The 19,959-nt window shown below is 32.5% G+C and overlaps 2 protein-coding genes across 10 annotated transcripts; both read right to left on the reverse strand.

Moving 5' to 3' along the window:
* Positions 1-1,629: 1,629 nt before the first annotated feature.
* On the reverse strand, positions 1,630-7,930 carry LOC111304892 (two-component response regulator-like APRR2). Of its 8 annotated transcripts, none has more exons than XM_022901924.2 (11): positions 7,658-7,930; positions 6,764-6,952; positions 5,890-5,969; positions 5,683-5,749; positions 5,465-5,511; positions 5,089-5,166; positions 4,438-4,989; positions 3,532-3,672; positions 2,952-3,203; positions 2,664-2,822; positions 1,630-2,459 (listed from the first exon to the last, which is right to left on the reverse strand). In XM_022901924.2, exons 2-11 carry the CDS (start codon positions 6,891-6,893, stop codon positions 2,295-2,297), a joined length of 1,671 nt encoding a protein of 556 aa, XP_022757659.1. In that variant the 5' UTR covers positions 6,894-6,952; positions 7,658-7,930; the 3' UTR covers positions 1,630-2,294. The 8 variants fall into 8 exon arrangements, with proteins under 8 accessions (XP_022757659.1, XP_089621471.1, XP_089621473.1 ...); XM_089765345.1 differs by having other exon boundaries at positions 7,778-7,887; XM_089765347.1 differs by having other exon boundaries at positions 7,798-7,861.
* Positions 7,931-13,043: 5,113 nt separating this feature from the next.
* Positions 13,044-18,812, reverse strand: LOC111304911 (putative methyltransferase PMT14). Of its 2 annotated transcripts, XM_022901944.2 has the most exons (8): positions 18,608-18,812; positions 18,400-18,463; positions 16,550-17,226; positions 15,637-15,847; positions 15,167-15,449; positions 14,500-14,886; positions 13,813-13,890; positions 13,085-13,591 (listed from the first exon to the last, which is right to left on the reverse strand). In XM_022901944.2, the coding sequence occupies exons 3-8, from the start codon at positions 17,189-17,191 to the stop codon at positions 13,354-13,356; spliced, it is 1,839 nt and encodes a 612-aa protein (XP_022757679.1). In that variant the 5' UTR covers positions 17,192-17,226; positions 18,400-18,463; positions 18,608-18,812; the 3' UTR covers positions 13,085-13,353. The 2 variants fall into 2 exon arrangements, with proteins under 2 accessions (XP_089621477.1, XP_022757679.1); XM_089765351.1 differs by lacking the exon at positions 18,608-18,812 and having other exon boundaries at positions 13,044-13,591; positions 18,400-18,488.
* Positions 18,813-19,959: the final 1,147 nt, after the last annotated feature.

Below are 19,959 nucleotides of genomic sequence, written 5' to 3' on the forward strand. Positions count from 1 at the left end.
TCTAGAGCTCGGAAATATTCTTAAATTAAATACAATTAAAGATTTTTTTTATGTTTCCCCTCAATTTTTTTCATGTTCTCTCAGAAGGTTGAAACTTGAATTTGATTTTTTAAAAACTAACAACTTGAAGTTGAGTATGTCAGGATCAACCCGACAAATCACTTCAATCTATTAAATTTTTTAGTGATTTAGTTTGAATGATATGTGAATTTGAATTTTATTAGATTGAATTTATAGCTAAATAATTATTAAAAATAAGAAAAAAATAATGGAAAATTTGATTATTTAATTGAACTAACCAAATCGAATTGATTTTTGATTGTTCGATTAAATCGATTAGTTAAAATTTTATTGGTTGATTCGGTTACTAATAAAATAAAAATTAATTAATCGATTATTTTTTTTTTTAAATCGCATTAATTGAACTGGCCGACACCCCTAAATGCTTTGAAGACTGAGAGTGAGAAGTGAGCGCTTCCTAGAAAGGAGCCCACCATTACTTTTTTCAACGAATATATAATTGTAAGCCCATTTTAATTTTAATAGTTTCAACCCCAAGCAATTTGGGGCATTATCCTTCTCCACCTTTAAGCCTTAACTCTTTCTTTTTCTATTTTCTTTTGAAAAAAACAAAGATAAAAATAGAGAACGGCGGGTAATGGGATAAGAGTTGTATTTAAATAGAATCGAATCGATTTAATAAAATATTTAAATTTAAGTTAAAATTTATTATTTAAATTTTGATTTAAATTTATTTAATTTTAATTTTTAAATTCAAATTTGATTTAAAATAAAAATTAAATTACTTAACTCATTTGATTAAATTTACTTATTAAATAAAAAATAAGTTTAATTCTCATATTCAATTTTAAACTTAATTATTTATATTCAAATTGAGCTCTAATTGATATACATTTATATAAAGATAAAGTAAAACTCTTTAATTAAAATATAAAAAATATATTTAAAAAATAAAAATTCAATTAAATTTTATAAATTAATCAAATCAAATATTCAAATATTCTAATTCAACTCTTTTAATAAATCAAATTATTATCTTAAATTTGACTAAAAAATAATTAAATTTAAATTTTATTTAAATTAAAATTTAATAATTTATTAATATATTATTTTCACTAGGATTAGCATCGGATCGGGTTCTGAACGGATTTTACTCGTCCCGAACCTGACCCGATTTTATGCTTTATTAAACTCGAACCCGACCCTACCCAAAATTTTTTTTGTTTTTTTATACCCGAACTCGATCCAACCCCGATATTATGTAAACCGTATCCGACCCGAAATTAATAAAATATTATTTTTTAAATATAAATATTTAAAATATATAATTATATAAATATATATAAATAATTAATTAAAAAATAATTTTTTATATAATATCGGATTAGATCGAATTTTAGATAAATTCGAACCCTAAACTCAAATTTCAAAAAAAAAAAATCAATCCAATAAAATCAGATCAAAACTCATAAGAGACGAGTTAAATTACTATCCCTAATTTTAACCCTTAATATGACACTCTCTTTTAAGTTTCTGACATTTCAATCCAAAGGCACATGTAAACCACATTGTTTTGCGCCAATATAAATTTCTCAACTTGCCAAGAGATCAGCATCCAAATTAAGGCTTTCGTCTCTCGGACTTTTACTCACGAAGATGAAAGACGAGCAGATTCATCCTTCTCCTACTTTCCAATTTCCACATTATTACACAGCATTTTCCACTAGGACCCACCAGGGGAAAAAAAACTTATGACCATGCCATCACACCGTCCAGTGAAATTCTCATCATCGAAACCAATAATGGAACATAATGAAGTGAGAAAAAAAAAGTTCCCCAACATATCTGATCTATTAAAGGCAAATTGCTCATGTCAATTGTCACGACTCCTGCCATGTCTTATGTTAGAGACTATTTAAAACCACGTATCTCAAATATGGTTGAAATCACATTTACGTGGTCATTTCTAATCCGTCCATTTTGTCACTTAAGAAAGCGACAGCTCTTGATCTTTTTAGTGTGGCGATAGTTGGATCCGATTGACCTTTTTTCTTCTTTGTGTCCTCGTGTGGCAGGATGTCAGGAACAAAAAAAAGCCTCGAACCACGAGCTCCAAGGCGCGTACATTCAATTTCTTTTTATTTTTTGGGTTGATGACTTGATGGGAGAGTTCGAATTGTGCAGCAAAGATGGGAGTGGTCCGAACCAGTCACCCAAATATCTGGGAAAATCTGGAAGCATAAGGGTGGGACCAGGTGATATCTCGTGCCACGTCAGCAATAATTAGAGCCGTTGACGTGTGGAGAAATGATGGCTATGCGTTGTCTAGAGAGCTCAGCTAGCACACTATCAGTGGAAGGGGGCTTGAGGCCTAAGGGCAAAGGTAACCATGGCTTGTTTATTGCTTCTTTCACAACTTTGTCAATTACCTCCTCAGCCTGCATTCAAACAAACAGAAACCATTGGTGTTAATCACTGGGATAATGATTTTTTCATACTCCATCCCCTCACTCTCCTCTTTCATTTCAAATCATACACAGTCAATGAATTTCACGTGGCAGCGAAAATAAAAGTAAGACAAGAGGCATGCCACGTCTGCTATGTGAATGAAACTAAAGGCGTAATGAACAGTACTAGATTACCGGCTGATGTTCAACAAAAATTTGAGGCATGCCACTTCGGTTATCCATGGTCCTAGAACAATGCAATCCACACGCATTCTGCATATTGTCTTGTGTGAATGTAGAGCAATATCCACGAGGTGGGGGTATAACAGGGCAACCCCATGCATCAGCCTGCACCTGATACGAAAAATTATCAGGTTTCAAATAGCTGCATTTCACAGCTCTATCTATGCATACTAACATACCGGTTGATGAAGTCAGACAAGTAGTTTAAAAGATGAAATTGTCGACAATGATTTAACTAACCCCTGGAAAGGGCTTCCAGTGCCAACTTTCAGTTGGTTGCCATGGGGGGTAACCATGCGTCTGGATGCTGGCTGGATGCGGAGGTGCTCCCCAGATGGGATAAAGTGGACCAACCGGGATAACATGATTAGAGTGATATGGCTGGAAGGCCATGATCAGTTTATGTGGATAACTCCTTTGCGTTTGATCCCTTTGTGGCCACCTTCGATCATCCTCCTTGGGCAAAATGTGTCTCCTATGCATTCGATATTTCTGCTTCACAAACAAATGGCGGTTATTATCAGCTAAGCGAAGAAAATTTATGTCACCAATGGTCAGATCAAGAGGAAGAAAAGGAAAAATGAATGGGCAAAACCCTGAAGGTACTCTTATAACAATTTAAATGTTATGTATATTGCTTTGTCTTACGTCTGCGTTTACTAAACTTAACTAGAACAACAAAGGAAACCATTCTTTTGAAACAAAAATGTAACTGGAACCAAATTTTCAACAAGGAGCAAGTAGCGCAACACATACTGAATGAAAGGCACTGGAATTACGGAATCTGATTGAGTATCAAAAAGGCAAACATGCAAGTTACCTGGAGATGACTTGCTACGTTATGCCTTGTCAAGTGTTCTACTTTCATCAGCTCTAGTATTCGAGAAGGGATGGCTTGATCTATACCTAGTTGGTCCACCACCTGTACAAATTTCTTATGCAGTTCAGGTGTCCAGTCTACCTGAGAATTCCAACAGGAAAAAGGAAAGGCACTTATTGTCACCAACACCCCCAGATATAATCATATAAAAAATTGCTAAGTTGTCCTAGATCTTAAACCATAAATATTCAAACGATAATTAAACAAGAAAGGCGTGATAGGAACTCTTTTTCCAAGTCTAAGTATACTGGGAAGGTTAGGAAATTACACATTAACAAAAATATTGGAAACATAGGAGCAAATATATCACAATAGATGATTCTAATCTATAACCAATTAAACCCACTTAGATTGCAACTTTTTCCTTGTTTACAAGGAAGAGTTGGCCAGAGGATTTGATCTTAGGACTTATAATAAAGAAGTAAAGAAGAAAAAGACAACATGAAGTGGATGACATACTTCTTCCAAAACTTTGTGGTATTAATCTGGAGCTAGTAAATAATCAAAACACATAAAGAAGCTTTAAGTAATGTCCAGATATGGTTGGTGTATGGCTTGGGACTTCAATTTTGAACACAATTCTTATGGAATTGTGGAATCAGGTGATGGTAGCTTAGTGATTAGCAAATGCTCTAAAGACATGTTTTCTATGCTGGCATTGGGAAAAGATAGTGGCAGGAAAAGTGCAAGATATGCTGCAAGTTGAAGGGTATGTCACCATAAGTAGGTTGAGTACAGTTCTATATATATTCGAAACTTGTAAATATTGCCAATAAAGGATTACAGGGTATAAAATAGATGGCAGACCCTAAAATCGCTGAATAAATAGATTATAAGCTGCATTACCTTCAATTTTTTTCGATTAGCTTTATTCAGACATGAATTATGGAGACCAGAAACTGTACTTTGCTTTTCTGCGTCAGCATGAGAATCTTTGCTATTTACTCTGTTCTGGGAATGAAAGTACGTATTCTTGCCCTTGGTACCATCAACTATGTCAGCCTCCTCTTTTAGCAAGGTTTCCATTCGTCCCTGAGGTTGGCCAACTGGTGCAGTTACTTCAGCAATTGCATTTTCATCAGTAGTTTCGACAGATTTGGATTCTCCATCCAGCTCCCCACCCTCTTTTTCTGTTGAGTAGTTAGTATGATCTTGGCAATCTCCATCGCCTAGCAATCTTCCTCCCTGTTCTAGTTGTGGTGTTGAAGGAGCTGGGTACTTACCACTTTCCAATAATGGTTCACAGTCATTTTCTTGAATCATAGTTGCATCTTCTGTTTTGTCCCAGTCTTCATTCTTGGATTTTCCATTTTCCAATTGTAGATCCAGCATAGAGATCACAGATTCTTTAACAGGCTTTAGTGATTCAGAAAGGTCATTCCCCTTTGCATTGAATGCCTGTAAAGGACTAATAAAATGAGAATTTCCTTACCATAATACCTTAATTTCCATTTACATGTAAATTTCAAATGCAATTCAAGCATCATCCAGACCGACCTTATGAACCACATGCTGCCATATATTCCTTAGTTTATCCTCACAGAGTGGTTTCCTAAGAAACTCAACTGCTCCAAGCTGCAAACAAGTTGTCAGAACATGTGTTGGCAATTATGATGTATGGAAATGAACTTAGGCTCTACTGATATGATTTGAGTCAATTTGACTTGTATAACAAAACTCAAAAGTTTCATAAGGCACTGAACTTCAACTGGAAAATCCAATGTTTCTCTCTATGGACCGAAGAGTAAGAGAAAAAAAGATTAAAATAATTAAGATCCAGAATATTTTGAATTGACAACTAAGTCGCGCACGAATGTGCACCTGAAAATACATGTAAACTGTTCAGTGAATGGTGGGCTGGAATAAATCTTACCGCTATGCACTTCATCATGGTGCTGATACAATGAATGTTCGAAGTCACTGAAACAAAAATGGTTGAAAACAACATTAGGAACTAGACAGTACGTCCACCAACAATGCTTACTCACACAGATGACAATAAAAATTTATCTCCAGGGTGATTAAACAGAGTTTCGTATGATAAATTAAAGATCTATGGCAAAACCAGGCAGGTATAATTTCTAAACTTACTAATGGTAGGCAAGCCCTTAGCAGCTTCAAGAAACCTGAAACTCCCATTGTTATTGTTCATACTGACCTGTGATCAAACATGCTGTTAATATAAATTGCATGTGTAGGACCAATACAACACAGGATTAAGTTTATATAAATTCATCTGTTTAATTAGTTTTTTCCCTCAATTGAAACTTGCTGTAGAAATCAAATTTCATTTATTACCTCTACAATGGCTACATGGAAGCTTTCAGGTCTACTTGAAACCGCTGAAAAAGCTTCATCTTCATTGCTGAAGGTATAAACTGTAAAAGGCGCAATAACTTTTATCATACATTTTGAGAGACATATAGAGGGAGAAATAGAGAAAAAGAGATCCAATACCAGGAAATATAAATAAATTCCACATTAAATAAAATACAGGAGATCACTGTGAAGACAGTAAGAACATAAGATTTTATTACCATTTTGCAAAGGGAACTATACAAATTAAACATTGTTTGGAGATTAAATGGTATGATTTAAATAGTTTTATCTGACAAGCAGCATTTGTAATTTATTTCATAATTCTGGTTCACAGCAAACAGGAGATCAGAAGAAATATTGAAAGGGAGAGAGCATAAGTGGAATGGGTATCTAGAACAACTAAAGTCAATATACTACTATAAGAAAGATTTCAATATTCATACCTTTTCTAAAACACCCCACACCATCTGCCCCACTCCAAAAGAAAAAAAAATACACCTTTTTTTCATCAAATTGAGTTTTAAAACATCAATACTGCAGAAACAATTACTTTTTGTTGCTTTAATTCACCATGTGGAGGGGCAAATCTATTTATATTAGAGTCAAACAGTGCAACAAATTGATTCCCTTTTATAAGCTCATGACCACAAAATTTCCAAGTTTCATGTAAGGTTACAATCCAAATCCAAACTTCCATAAAAACCAAAAACTGCCAATCTAAAGCAATAGAGCAATAGCAGATCCAACTTAGTTAAGGAAAAATAAGAGTCATGTGAAGTGAATATACAAAGAAACTAAAGACTTCTAATTCAGGCAAAAGAACTAAGCACAAAAAAAAGGGGTGGCTTCTAACCAATATAGTCCATAGCTTCAAGCTTTGATTTTATCTCGGCAGCAGAATTGCTGTCTTCATCAAGAAGAAGGACCCCGAGACCCTTTGGGAAATCCTTCCATGCTGAAAAATCATTAGTAGTGCTAATCATAGCTGGTTTGGCATCCTTTCTCAGGCAGCCCACAAGTACTGCAAATTACCGCTTATCTTCTGCATCATCACAGCACTTCTCCATAAAGAGAACAAAAAAATCTGAAGCGAGATTAAAGCAGATTGTACTATAATAAAAATTTACACAAAAATTCAGCCAAATTAAACAAGTTTGTTGTGTTGATGTATAGTTAATGAAAAAGTATTCGAGAGACCCCACTGTAAATGTAAAGGTTTCTAACCAATTATAGCAAATGAAAGACTCAAGTATTGACCGATCTCAGAAGATTGGCTCATACAAGGGCTGTATTGAACAGAACTACCTTATTTAAAGTCTAGTGCATGATGGATTTACTGTGCATGCGGCATCAAGTACTTGATCATTTACCAAATTAAAAACTTTTTTATTTCCAGTGATGAATAATTAATTGAAAGACAATGAGCTGCATAGTAGCAATGAAAACAGAATTAGAGAAAGATCATGTTTAGGTATAAAGATCTTTTGTGCTATTACTAGTATTGGAAGACTCGACGTTGACAAAACAACCCATTTAAGATCATCTCCTTGAAATATACCAGAACATAGCCAAAAAAAAATTCCAAAAAATTTGAAAAATAAAACAAATTCAATAGAAAAGCATAGGAAACATTTCAAAGTGAAAAAACCAGAAGGATAGATAAACAAAAAATGCTAAAAGCCCACTTCATGCATGCAAGAAGAAACACCAAAGTCGCCAAAATGTTAGCAAAAAAAAAAAAACCCACTTTTTTTCTAGCCTCCAGAAACGAAGTCGCATGCTACAAGAGATGATTACCAAAAAAAGAGAGAGAAAAAAAAAAAAAAAAAAAAAAAAAAAACCTAGAAAGAAGCTATGGAGAACTGACTATGTCGTTTAGGGATAGACCGGATTAAGAAGATAGAACACATAGCTCTCTACTTCTCTGAAAGTCTTTGTTGTTTCAACTATTACAAGTTCTTTCTTTTGGGTGCATATACAAAAAGTTTTGAGGCAAAAAAGAGAGAAGTATTTTTACTGCAGTCCCTGTGACGTGACTTTGGGTAAATAAAATTATGAATTTATATTTATATATTATTAATATAAAAATACGATATATTATTAATAAATTATATGATAATATTTTATTAAAAAATAAATTAAATAATATCATTTTATAAATAAATAATTTTTAAAAAATATTAATTTTTATATATTTACTTTAAATATAAATATTTACTCATAATTTATTAATAATATATAAAGTACATACTTTATCAATATATCAAATATAAACTTTTAAAATGTTATTTTGATCTAACTATAAGTAATTGAGACCCTAAAACTATTTTACCTTATACCTTACTAGTAGGTTAATATTAATTTTAACTGATTAATTTTTTACTAAAGAAAATTTCATGTTTAACTTCTTAACTTTAATGTAATTGATAATATCAAATCAGTAGGAAATTTTATTATTTTTAAGATAAATAAATAATGATACCTATTATTGAAAAAAATTAATACAATATAAAATGTAAGGAACAAGTTTTTATGTGTACTTTCTTGTCATATCAAAATTATTTATATGTAATGTAAGAATGAATTCTATGTGTATATGAACATTGTTTCTGATTTAGCAAGCGAGTTGTGAAGGTAAAGTTATTCATGTACAACATCATCCCTTCACTATTGTACCTTTTCAATTCTTATTTATCCAATTTTTTACTTTGTTTTTTTATTTAGTAACATTTTTTTTAAATATCATAAATTAAAATTAAAAAATATTATAATTACTGATATTTTGAACCACACTTTTAACATTACTTTAAGATTAACTTCTTCATTAGTTTTGGTGAAAAAGCTTTCATCATTACATTTGGTTAAAAAGGAAAAAAAAAACACTAACCAAAAATCCAATATCTTATAGGATCCTTGGTCAAAAAATAATTGAGCACTTAGACCAACTTTGTTTCTTTTTTTTTTTCTTTTTTTTTTTTTAATCTAGTTTCATGCAAGAAATTAATTACCATGAATAATATTAAATTTTTTCTTGGGGAGTATCTTCTTTTGATGTATTGAGTATTTTTCATTAGGTGAAAAGTATTAGATTTTTTTTTATTTTATTTTTCATTAGATTTTTTTTAGCACAAGGATAAACTTTTTTCTTATTTATTCCTTTTATTTTCTTTTCCTTTAAGGAAGGTACATGATACTTACTTATTAAGTACTTGTTGTTAGCAGAGACATCACTTATTTTTCCTTTTCCTTTTCCTTTGGCATTATAATGGACATTTTTTTAAGCATCAACCTAATTTTCCAACTCCATTGGACTTTGAATCTTTCAACAAAAGCATTTTTCATTGTAGTTTGACAATGAATTGTAATCTTGTTATGGGTTTTTTATCATAAATTCATGAATATATCTACATTTGTGTATGTCTCTCGGTATTATATATTCAAATAAAAAAATATAAAATTTTAAATTTATTAAATATTATTTTTTAAAAAAATAATTATTTGAAACAATTAAATTGAACCCAAATTCATATATTTTAGGTGCAGAGCTGAAAAAAAAAGTGCTTTTTATTGGAGAGATTCATTTTAATAATTAATTAAGATGTAGTAATAATTTAGATTATATTATTATCATTAATATAGGAATTCACCTATTCAACTTAAAATAAATAAAAAAATAAATTGAAATCAAAACAAAATGTTTATATATGTTCTTTAAATATTTTTTTAAAACTTATTTATATATGATTATATATATATAGGATTTCAATCATTTATGACTACAAGAAGTTATTATTTATATTTATTAAATAATTATATTTTTATTTACAAGCATAAATTCATTAGAAATATGTATGAATAATTCACATGCAATTAATTAAAGTATAAAAAAATGTAGATTGGATTATGCTTTGAGAAATTAATCTATTTTTCCTTCCCCAAATTTATTTACCCAAAGGAAATGAAAATGATGGAGGGTAAACCAGTAATTTCGACTCCACACTTAAAGAATTGTTTGGTAGTTTAGTTCGTTAATTAGGTAATAAGTTAAATGTAGTTAAGAGTGATTATCAAGTGTACTGGGATCTACTTACTCTCGTTCCAAACGATTATTATTGGTCGATTAGTTGTTTGAACCTATAAAAGATCTCCACGTGTCGAGTTCATGCATTCCAAAGTTAAAACCTATTTCATCTGAAAGATGCCCATGTTTAACCCCTATCCAACAAATTTAAACGTCTTGTCTAAGTTGAATGCGTTAAAAGGCTCTTGTCACGTGCGCTTTGTGACAGTCTCTTTGGTCACGAGAATTATAATCAATGAATTTTCATAAATATATTTGTTGTAATAATTATTATTATAAAACAATAAAATTTAAATTAATTAAAAATAATTTTTTATATGAATTAATTTGATTAAATTTATAGTTTATAATTTTTTTATTTTTATTAAATGTAAAATTATAAAATCAAAATATCTTTTAATTTTAACAATAATTTCTAACGATAAAGCATGGCTAAGATCAGATTTTTTTATGACCTAATTTAAAATGAGTTAGCAAAACAACTAGTTTCCGCTTTTATCGGCCAGGAATTATTATGAACATTTATAAATATTTAATTATATATATGTGAATGATATTGAAAAAATTATCAAAATGTAAATAAAAAATTTGTAGTTTCAGGTTTCAACCTTTTGTCTTTTTTTTATTGTCAAAATGGAGAAAAATCTTACAATGAAAAGTAGTTAAATGTAGGATAAAGATAAGAGATTTTCTTAGTTCTTCCATGCATGCAACTTGGGATCAAATTAAAAGATTTCAAAAGATTATTAAAGCATACATGCATTTTTGTATTTAATTATGTACTTGGACACAGATAATTTGGACCGTAACATATGTTGTCTTCAACTAATTTGTTGCAAGAGTTGTTATTGAAAGTCATGATCCCTTATATTGAATCAAATGCCTCAGACTTTGAGCACCATGACCATTATTTTTCAAAGTCTCCAAAAGCCTATCCATAACCATGGAGGCACAAACTTTTCCAACATAGACTTTCCATACATCCCATTCATTTCCATGGAATTATTAGATTATTATTAGATTATTGATGATTTTTTATTATTATAATTAAATTAAGTCATCCATAAAAGAAAATTAACAAAAAAAAAGTAATTTTATACATTAATTTTCTTATTGAAAAATAAGTAAGATTTCTTTATCAAATATTACAGATCATACACTCCAAGACAAAAATTACAGTAAGTTCTGCTGTCAACATATACCAAATATGTGATTTAAAGGAACTCAAATTCTCAACAATTTCCTTGATGGAAAATTTTGATGTTACCTATCAATTTTGAAGGGACAAAATAGTCGTAAAAGTAAAGCTGAAACCCTTACCCTTCCGTCTTCTGCCATTTTTGTCTGTACACAGTGGAAACCCCACGTGATCCAATGGTTAGATCTTTGTCTTCTCTCTTCTCTCTCTTTTCTCGTAATTGTTTCAAAACTTCAAAAGAGCCTCAATGATGATTTTTTTTTTTCACCTTTTTGTCATTACCTTAAATTCAAAGACTTAACCTTAAACATTCAAATTATAGTATTTGCCTTATTAATAAGGCTTGCGTATTACTTACAAATATTAATTCAATTGGTAAGATGAGAATTTTTTTCAATTACGGTTCAGTTTTTATGAAAAATGTTTTGAAATAAAGTTATAAATGCATGAACCAATATAAAAAAAGTACATTTTTAAAATCATACAAAAATAATAAATTAAATTTAAATAAATAAATTTTAATATTTTATATGATACACGTATAAAAATAATTAAATTTATATATTATATATTTATTTTAGTTAATTTTCAATTATTGTATATATATATATTAACAAATAATTGATTCAATTTATTAAAATTCTTTTTTTTCGATGAAAAAATTTTAAATTCGAATTTTATTGATAATTGTTTATTAAAATTATCTTAAATTTACGATCTGTAATTATTTATTTAAAATTATCGAATATGACATTTAATTTTGACCTCTATCTAATAGATTTTTTCATACAAAAAAAATTATTGTACAATATATAGGTGAAATCTTAACACAAGAACCGCACCAATGCTTTATCGGGTCTCGCCTGCCTTGGCTACATCAAACAAATTAATTTGTCAGTAGTAACATGAAATATGAACGTGGCAGGAAAGCAAGTTTTTCTTTGCCAAAATCTCTTTTCTAATTCTGTCCAACTTTTTTTTTTTTTTAATGAATGTGGCGTCTCAATCATCCAAATATCCTTCGCCTAGTTATTCACCACAAGATAGGCAATTTTTCTGTTGTCGTCGGTCATTGGACACTGCTGAGGCTAGCTTTGTAGGCAAAGAGGAACAAATTTGTTCAAACAAAACCTCTTCAAAGAGAGGCCCACAGATTTTAAAGAAGATGGTCATGGCTGGGTTGTAATCAACACCACAGATTTGATCCAATTGTCAATGTGGAATTCATCTAAACAATGATGTGGGAGGTTTTAAAAGAAAGTGGACATAATTTGTGTTTGATAATGTAGTTGTTGTTGAGGATACTTTTTTCCTGGATGAAAGGACGGGACATTATTTGAGCAGAGAGCTGGTCAAAGTCAGATTGTTGCTACCAGTTAATAAATCACGTGATGTCTTGCTTTGATCATAGATATAAGAAACAGGCTTCTTAGGATGAGTTGGCTCCTTGACAGCTTTGCATGTATGCAAATGGAGAGAGCAGCCTGGACATAAAGTGGCCTACCATTGCCATTGAGCAACAGCAGACAGTAAAAAGTGATCACCATCATCCATCAGCTCCGGTCAGAAAGAAGAAAGATGGGTTGTGTGACCTGGATTATCCATTGATGCTGGTGTTCGGTACAGTTGTCTGCCATCGAGAGGTGATGGGTGGAGCCCAATTGTCCAAGACCAATTATGATATCAACTTATCAATAAAGATTGTTGGCCTGTAACTTGAAGTGAAAATCTTTAATGGTGTACTGTAACCTTGTGCTGAATACTTGCAGTTCTAGGGTGCCTGGAAGCATGACACAGATATATAAGCACGGCTAGGTAAAGGGCCAAGAAAAGAAAGTCAATGAAGCGAATGAATTCAAGAAATAGCCATCTGATGACTATGAGATGTGCAATGATGATCATAAATATCATTCTTATTGTCATCACTATGCATTCCTGTATCTTGACATAATTATTTGGGCAGCTGCACAAATTATGTTACAATATTTCCATTCCGAATCACATCCAAGAATACTTGCTAACATAATTGTGGTAACTTGTGCCTCTTTTGAGGAATGTGGATCGGAACTCTTCAGCACCTCAACCTTGAGCAACTTAATCACCAGTTGGCATTTTAATCTTGCTTTGATTTTTACCTCCAAATGAATGACCAGCTCAAAATGGTTTATTCATCATTGGAGGTACTGTTTCCTCTGCCACCAACCCAATACTGTTTAACTGCAACTAGTATCTTCTCTGGCACAAGGGGACCGTCCTCATGATCCATCATCTTGGTGTCCCATCTCATGCCTCCAGCAATTTTCCTAACCTTGTTTATAACATCAACCTCATCCCGGAAGATAACAGCCCCTTCAGGCCGCAAAATGCGATCCATTTCCAGAAGGATGTCTTCAAAGTTACACCTGTATGATCATTATTCATTTAGATTTACAATTGATCAGAAATTATAGATAAATGAAACACTTTCACCTTGTCCTAAATGAAGTGGTCCAAACAAGAATCTGATCATTGAGCAGTAAATTAAGAAGAGGTATAGCGCAGTCACCATTTTTTGCATCACAAACCAACAAACGATTCCTAATAAAAACATGGGAAATTGAAAAAACAAGATTAAGAGACTTACTTGTTTTGATACAAGCTAAAGACACCATTGGCATGAATAAGATCATATGTTCTTGGGTATGTAGAGAAACCTTCACACCTGCAACATATAAGAAATGAAAATGTTATAGAGTTAGTGGTGGGTTCATTTCTGAAGGTTTTACGAGTTATATTCCATGGTGAGGGGAGTCGCTAAGAAATATGATATCACCATTGATTTCCTTTTTCCAATGCCTTCAATCTGTCACTAGCTTTGCAGTTGCAAAGCATTTGAGAGTGCCTTACCTCAGTTACTTCGGAGCTTCTCTTTCTGTGATACCAGTGTCAATGTGACAAAGGCCTTCATTGATGAGCATTGAGTTAAAATCTATAGTAATTTATTTAACAACTATAAGTCACATGTCCAATATCATGATGGTGCTGGTGGCAATAAGTTATGCAGGAAGTAGATACACCGCTAGCTACAAAACAAGTCTACACCTCCACCAAGAAGGTATTAAGACGTTCTAACATAAGCCTTATAATCGGTTGTCTACTTTCCACTCATAGTATGCTATAACACCAAATAAACTCTTTGTGATAAACCTCCTTAGTCTACTTCCCTATGATAAATAACGGTATAGCATTTAGGATGACAAAAAAAAAGGAAAGAAAATCCACATGGAACTGGGTAAATCAATTACAGACAATAGAGAAGATTGAGACATACCAGTCATGATATATTCCAATTAGACCTCTCTCATAGATAACACCTAAGGTGTTCTTAGCAATTGTGGGCACAACATTCATCACCCAAGACTTTGATGAGTCAAGTGCTGCCGCAAATCCTCCAAGACCAGCATTCATATCCATCATGTTTCTGTATCTTGTAGTACCAATCAATTTATTTATCCTTTTGTAAGCATTTACATGCTTCTTCCAAATCTTATTGTCCTCTTGGTAAGATTCAGCTGAGACCCCCTCAACAAGTCCTTTGGCTATCTGAGGTGGGACAGCAAAAAGCCTAGCTGGGAACTTCTTCAACTCCCCTCCCGCCACTTCAGTTGCACTACTTACCTTAGGGAAAGGGGTTATGCACATTTCCATTTTCTTGTACCTAAAATATGCCAAAGAAGAAAGAATTACAGTGAAAATACAAAAAGAAAAAAAGAATAACTTTAGAAGCAGAAGAGCCAGGAGTGGAAATGACATAGAAAATAACGATTTGCCTGCAGTTGACATGCACCCACAACACACTTAACACGGTACAATTTTACTAAGAATAATGATACTTTAGAAAAAATGATGACATAGCAAAGCTCTTATTGACTAGTGAATCAATATTAGAGAGAAAAAAGAAATGTAAATAAATGATATTGTCGCACAAATAAACTCACCAAACATCATCCGCATCCCTTGATTTACACATATTGGCAGACTTCCTGTGGCAGGATTTGTCATTAACTTTTTTTCTCCAAATAGCAATATCTCCCTTCTCATATTTTTTCTCCCAGCAAAGAAGTTCAGCTAACTCTTCAATCTTTCTTTGCTCAGCCTTGAGATCTTCCTTAGATCGCTTCCAAGTTTGATAGTAGGTCTTCCAATTTATTGGAGGCCCAGACAAGACCCAGTATCCACCAGGCCTCAGGACTCTATCGACTTCCATTAAGTACATCCCATCTGAATAAACAGGTACACATGTAGAAAGGTCATCAATTTCCTGGTAGTGTTAAAGTTCAACATTGTTTTTGATCATTGAATTCCAATCACTAACCATAATTACTGAATAATATATCAGAAAAGAGTGGTGAAAGAGAACAAAAGTACTACATCATTCACAGATAACATGTTCATTATTACCACTTACCATTTGAAGTCCATGGTATTAGGCATCGAGAACACTGAGCCATATCAAATGCTCTGGATGGATATGGAAGATTTATAGATCCAAGAACACCAATAACAGCAGGCACACCTCGCTCCAGTGCAAACTGTACCTGTGCTTCATGATTGTCCCGAGGTGCAAAAGACATAGTCAGAACATTTCTCTTCAGCATGTATGCACCCCAACTTGCGACCTACATCAGGGTTGGTTCCATTAGTGTGGTTAGTTCTATTGAAAAAAAAAAATGCCAAACTGGATATTTTGATGATGATTGTTGGCCAAAAGACAAATCTTTCAGCCAGTAATATACATAGACAGACTGTGCTCAACAAGATAGAGATCCAAGAACATAAAGAGGATTTGTTATGACTAAAACATTTAAAAAAAAAAAAGATGAAAGAGAGATAATATAAGAGAATGGAGATCCATGATCACAAAATTATAAGATCACTTTCTCCTTAACAAATCTATTTACCAACATTTCTGTTCCAACAGCACATACCACCTATGTGGAGGCTTCATCAAGTGAGGACTAAGCTTTTCTATTCTTTTTTTTCTGATGAAGAGAGGACTAAGCTTAATCCTTCAAACACAGACATATAAGGTGTTTCTATATAAAACAAAAAAGACGGTCCGGTTGATTAAATATTCCACACCTTGCTCACTATAGTATATCCTATGACTAAAAACCATGCCCGTATACATTATTTTATGGGATTCAGATACTCAAACAATTCATAAGCTCACAGTTCCCAGAAGGATAAAATGAGGAAGGAATAAATAAATAAGTAACCCATCCACCCATCAATGCAGCCCACCAAAGAAAGCAAATGCATAACGACATCACAAATACTCAAATAAAGCTGGATAACAGATTCTTGAAAAATCAACATACTCCACAACCAGTGTCCAATGCTGTTCTAACAGAACCATTCGCTATTGGGATGACTGAGGCAAGCTCATCAATATACGCATCTGCACCTTGAGGGAACATAGTTCCTCCACCCGGAAATTTGAACACATTTCCTTTAAACTGTACCCAATTCTGGACAGCCTTCTCAACTGTCAGGCTTTTGTGAGGAACATTAGCATAATGGACATAGTCACGACTCTTTGGCCATTCAAATGGGGTCATATACCCTTTGGGAGCTGGAGTGAGACAATGTAGTTTTTCTTCTTCAGGAGGACAATGTCTTTCCCGGTAAATCATATTATCCCTAGGAAACTTCATGGCTCGATCTTGCTCTTGGCAAGGGGTGTAATCAGTGTATTCTAAATCACATGGCTTAAACACGTGAGCTTTTGGTTTGGAAGGCTCAACAATCTCTACATCATTGTGATGGGTTTCAAAGTTTAAATTGGTGAAGATATTGCAGTCTGTCTGCTTGGTCACTGCCAATGCTATGCTATCTCCTTTGCCAAAACCACTTCTCTGCCATGCTCCCAGAATGTAAAAGAAACAGCACAAACCAATCACAGCAAATATAGATAGTGGGCTTCGTGTTTTGTTGCCTGATGGATTGTGCTTGGATACCATGATTAGAGAGAGTGGGAAATTTCCCTACAGCACACCTGTGAGGAGAAGTAAGTTTGAACATAATGATTTTCCATGGACAAACAATGTAAAGTTAGAGCTAAATATTAAAATGTATTAGAGAAACAATCTATAAAGTTCCATTTGTGTAACTACCATCAATAGACACAGTTCTTCAACTAATAAATAAAAAGATTAAATAATAAGCCAAATATGAAAAGGTAACAGGAAATAAAAAAAAAATTATGGATCTAGATCAATTTTAATCTCAATCACATGACAGAAGTATATTTTTTCTAAACATAAAGTTTGCATAAGATAAACAAATAAAGTAGAATACAATTTCACCTTTGCAGCTAATTGCTTTTTCTAAATAACCAAACCCTACTAAAACAAAGGATTTCCTGTGAAGCTCATTATCAGTAGTTTGGTATCTTCAGAATTTATAATCACAATATAAGAAGAGTCCCCATTCTACACTATGCAGCGAATAAGAACTGAGAAATATTATAAGGGAAAAAACGAGTTCCAAACAATTGGAAGACTACAAAAAATTCATCGAGCATAATAACAAACTTTATGTTAGGGTTTTGTGCGAAAAGATGCGGTTAGGATGCTCAAATCAATAGATGATATATAAGCCAACACATAAATATGATTTCAAGCATTTAGTAGCATTAATAAAGAGTGAATAGAAACCCCAATTAGAACAGAATCAAGCCAAGAACTTGTCAATACAAACTATAGGTTTTTATTCTTTTTCTTTTAATACTCTTAGACTAACCCACTGAACTCCCCAACAAGCTCAGATTTCTCTCACAGTTACTCTTCTACTTAGAGACAAACAAGATTTACAACCTCAAAAGCATTACAAAAGAAAGTTCAGCTGTTTACAGATTTCTATGAAATAAACCTCAGAAATCAACTGAAAAGCTGGCAATTTTTATCCAACAGGTCTTAAAAAACCATCTTATCTTTCAGCTCAAAACATAGAAAACCAGAAACAAACTGAAAAAGAGAGATCCATTAACATAAAACTGAAAACCCATCAATAAAAAGAAAACGACATTGCATAGATCTCAGGAGAACAAATAATATATAAGCAAGGAAAGCTACAAACAAGAATGCAAGAGGAGTAGCGTAAAAAGCAAAGAACTTTAAACTTTAAAAGTAAAAAAAAGTGCAATAGAAAATGGGATCAAAGAAAATACCCAGAAGAAAGAAAGAAAGAGCGCCAAGCAAAGCCCTTCTGCTTGAATATCTCTATCTAGATCTCTGAAGAGCAAAATGAGTGTAGAGTGTTTCAATAAGAGAGTGTGAAGACTTTAAAGACGATGACTTTACAGCGAAAGGAGTGTCTTGTCTTTCAACAAAAGATGAAAAAGGGAAAAAGGGTTAAATTCTGTTGAACTGTTTTACCTTAACTAGGACTTACGAGGAATCGAGGTCGAGGAGATGCCGTGTTGTGTTTGATCCAATGCTCAAAATGGGCAGATGGGTTAACCAATAATTATCTACCGTGTTTGATCCAATGCTCAAAATGGGCAAGTGTGTTAATCAATAATTATCAATTGTGGTTGGGAATGGCACTAAGGTGATTGAATCTGAATCATTTGATTACCCCATATTTTCTTAATTCCTGAATATTTAAGGAAAATTGTTTGGAAGGCGGACACGGGTTCACATAGGCTGGCATTGCCATTGGTATCTGGTAAAGACAAGAGTACGCACCGCCAAAGCCACCGACCTTGATTATGTAGCTGAGTTATTTAAAAGGAAAAAAGAAAACAAGGCTAGGATTAATCAAGTGGCTTAATGAATACTTCACATAATACTAACTTAATGTTTTGTTGATTCACGGTCTTGCACTTTCGAGTTTTATGAGGTGTTTTTGTTTGCAATTATGTCATCCATTATTATTATTTTCAGTTACATTCATTAATTAGTTTTTTTTTTGTCAAAAAATACTTTGTAAAAAAGTTTTTTTTATTAAATATTATTTTTAAAAATATGGTATGAACAAAATGAATTAATAACTTTAAGTTAAAATTTTATTTTATTACCAATGAGTTTAAAAAATTTTGCAAATTACTTACTATGATATAAGTTTCCCAAAAGCAAAAGTCGGTGGAAGAGAGCATATATTGTAAACGCATAAGGTAATTGAGGAAAGTAAGAAACAAGTCAAATGCAGCAATAATTTGGAGGATAGGAGTTAGGACCATAATTATGATACTATATTTTACCTAATTTAAGTCACATCTGAATTCTTGCCGACACTAAGATTTTAAGAACTTAAGATGGTATTTGGAATTATCATATAAAAAAACATTAAAAATTCATTTGAGTGCCATTGTTTAATTGAAATGCCATTATCTTAAGTGTAATATTACAAGATTTATGGAGACTTTGCTCAACGACAGAATTTGTGATGTATATCTTAGAGAACTGAGATTTGGATTGAATTTGACACTTGATGCCTTTGGGCAGTTTGGAGCCATTGATTACTATGACAGCTGACAAGCATTAAAAATGGCAACAAGAGTGATGCAAAAGGCAAGGGTGCATGGATTTGGCCCATGGGCATGGGTGACCACTTTCTCTTGCATCTATCTTCAAAGTTATGAGCAATTATTAGATGGAATTTTATTCCATTTTCATCCCAACACTTCAACTCCATTTGGATCAGAAATTTTGTTGACTGAAATGAAATAGTACAAGCTCTAACTATAGACTGATTTTTTTTTTTCTAATGAAAGAGTGAGACTGAA

This window comes from Durio zibethinus, chromosome 9 (genome assembly GCF_047325235.1).
Source record: "Durio zibethinus cultivar Kanyao isolate XHJ-2024 chromosome 9, ASM4732523v1, whole genome shotgun sequence".
Taxonomy (NCBI): domain Eukaryota; kingdom Viridiplantae; phylum Streptophyta; class Magnoliopsida; order Malvales; family Malvaceae; genus Durio; species Durio zibethinus.

Bases quoted from the DNA above. Each gene is read 5' to 3' on its own strand.
- LOC111304892 (XM_022901924.2), bottom strand. From the start codon at position 6,893: ATGATTAGCACTACTAATGATTTTTCAGCATGGAAGGATTTCCCAAAG. The intron at 5,512-5,682 runs GTAAGTTTAGAA...TTTTTGTTTCAG, and splicing joins TAAGGGCTTGCCTACCATTA to TGACTTCGAACATTCATTGT. The intron at 5,167-5,464 runs GTAAGATTTATT...ACTTGTTTGCAG, and splicing joins CCATGATGAAGTGCATAGCG to CTTGGAGCAGTTGAGTTTCT.
- LOC111304911 (XM_089765351.1), bottom strand. From the start codon at position 17,191: ATGGTATCCAAGCACAATCCATCAGGCAACAAAACACGAAGCCCACTA. The intron at 14,887-15,166 runs GTGAGTTTATTT...GGCATATTTTAG, and splicing joins AGGGATGCGGATGATGTTTG to GTACAAGAAAATGGAAATGT. The intron at 13,891-14,499 runs GTATGTCTCAAT...TATATGTTGCAG, and splicing joins ATTGGAATATATCATGACTG to GTGTGAAGGTTTCTCTACAT.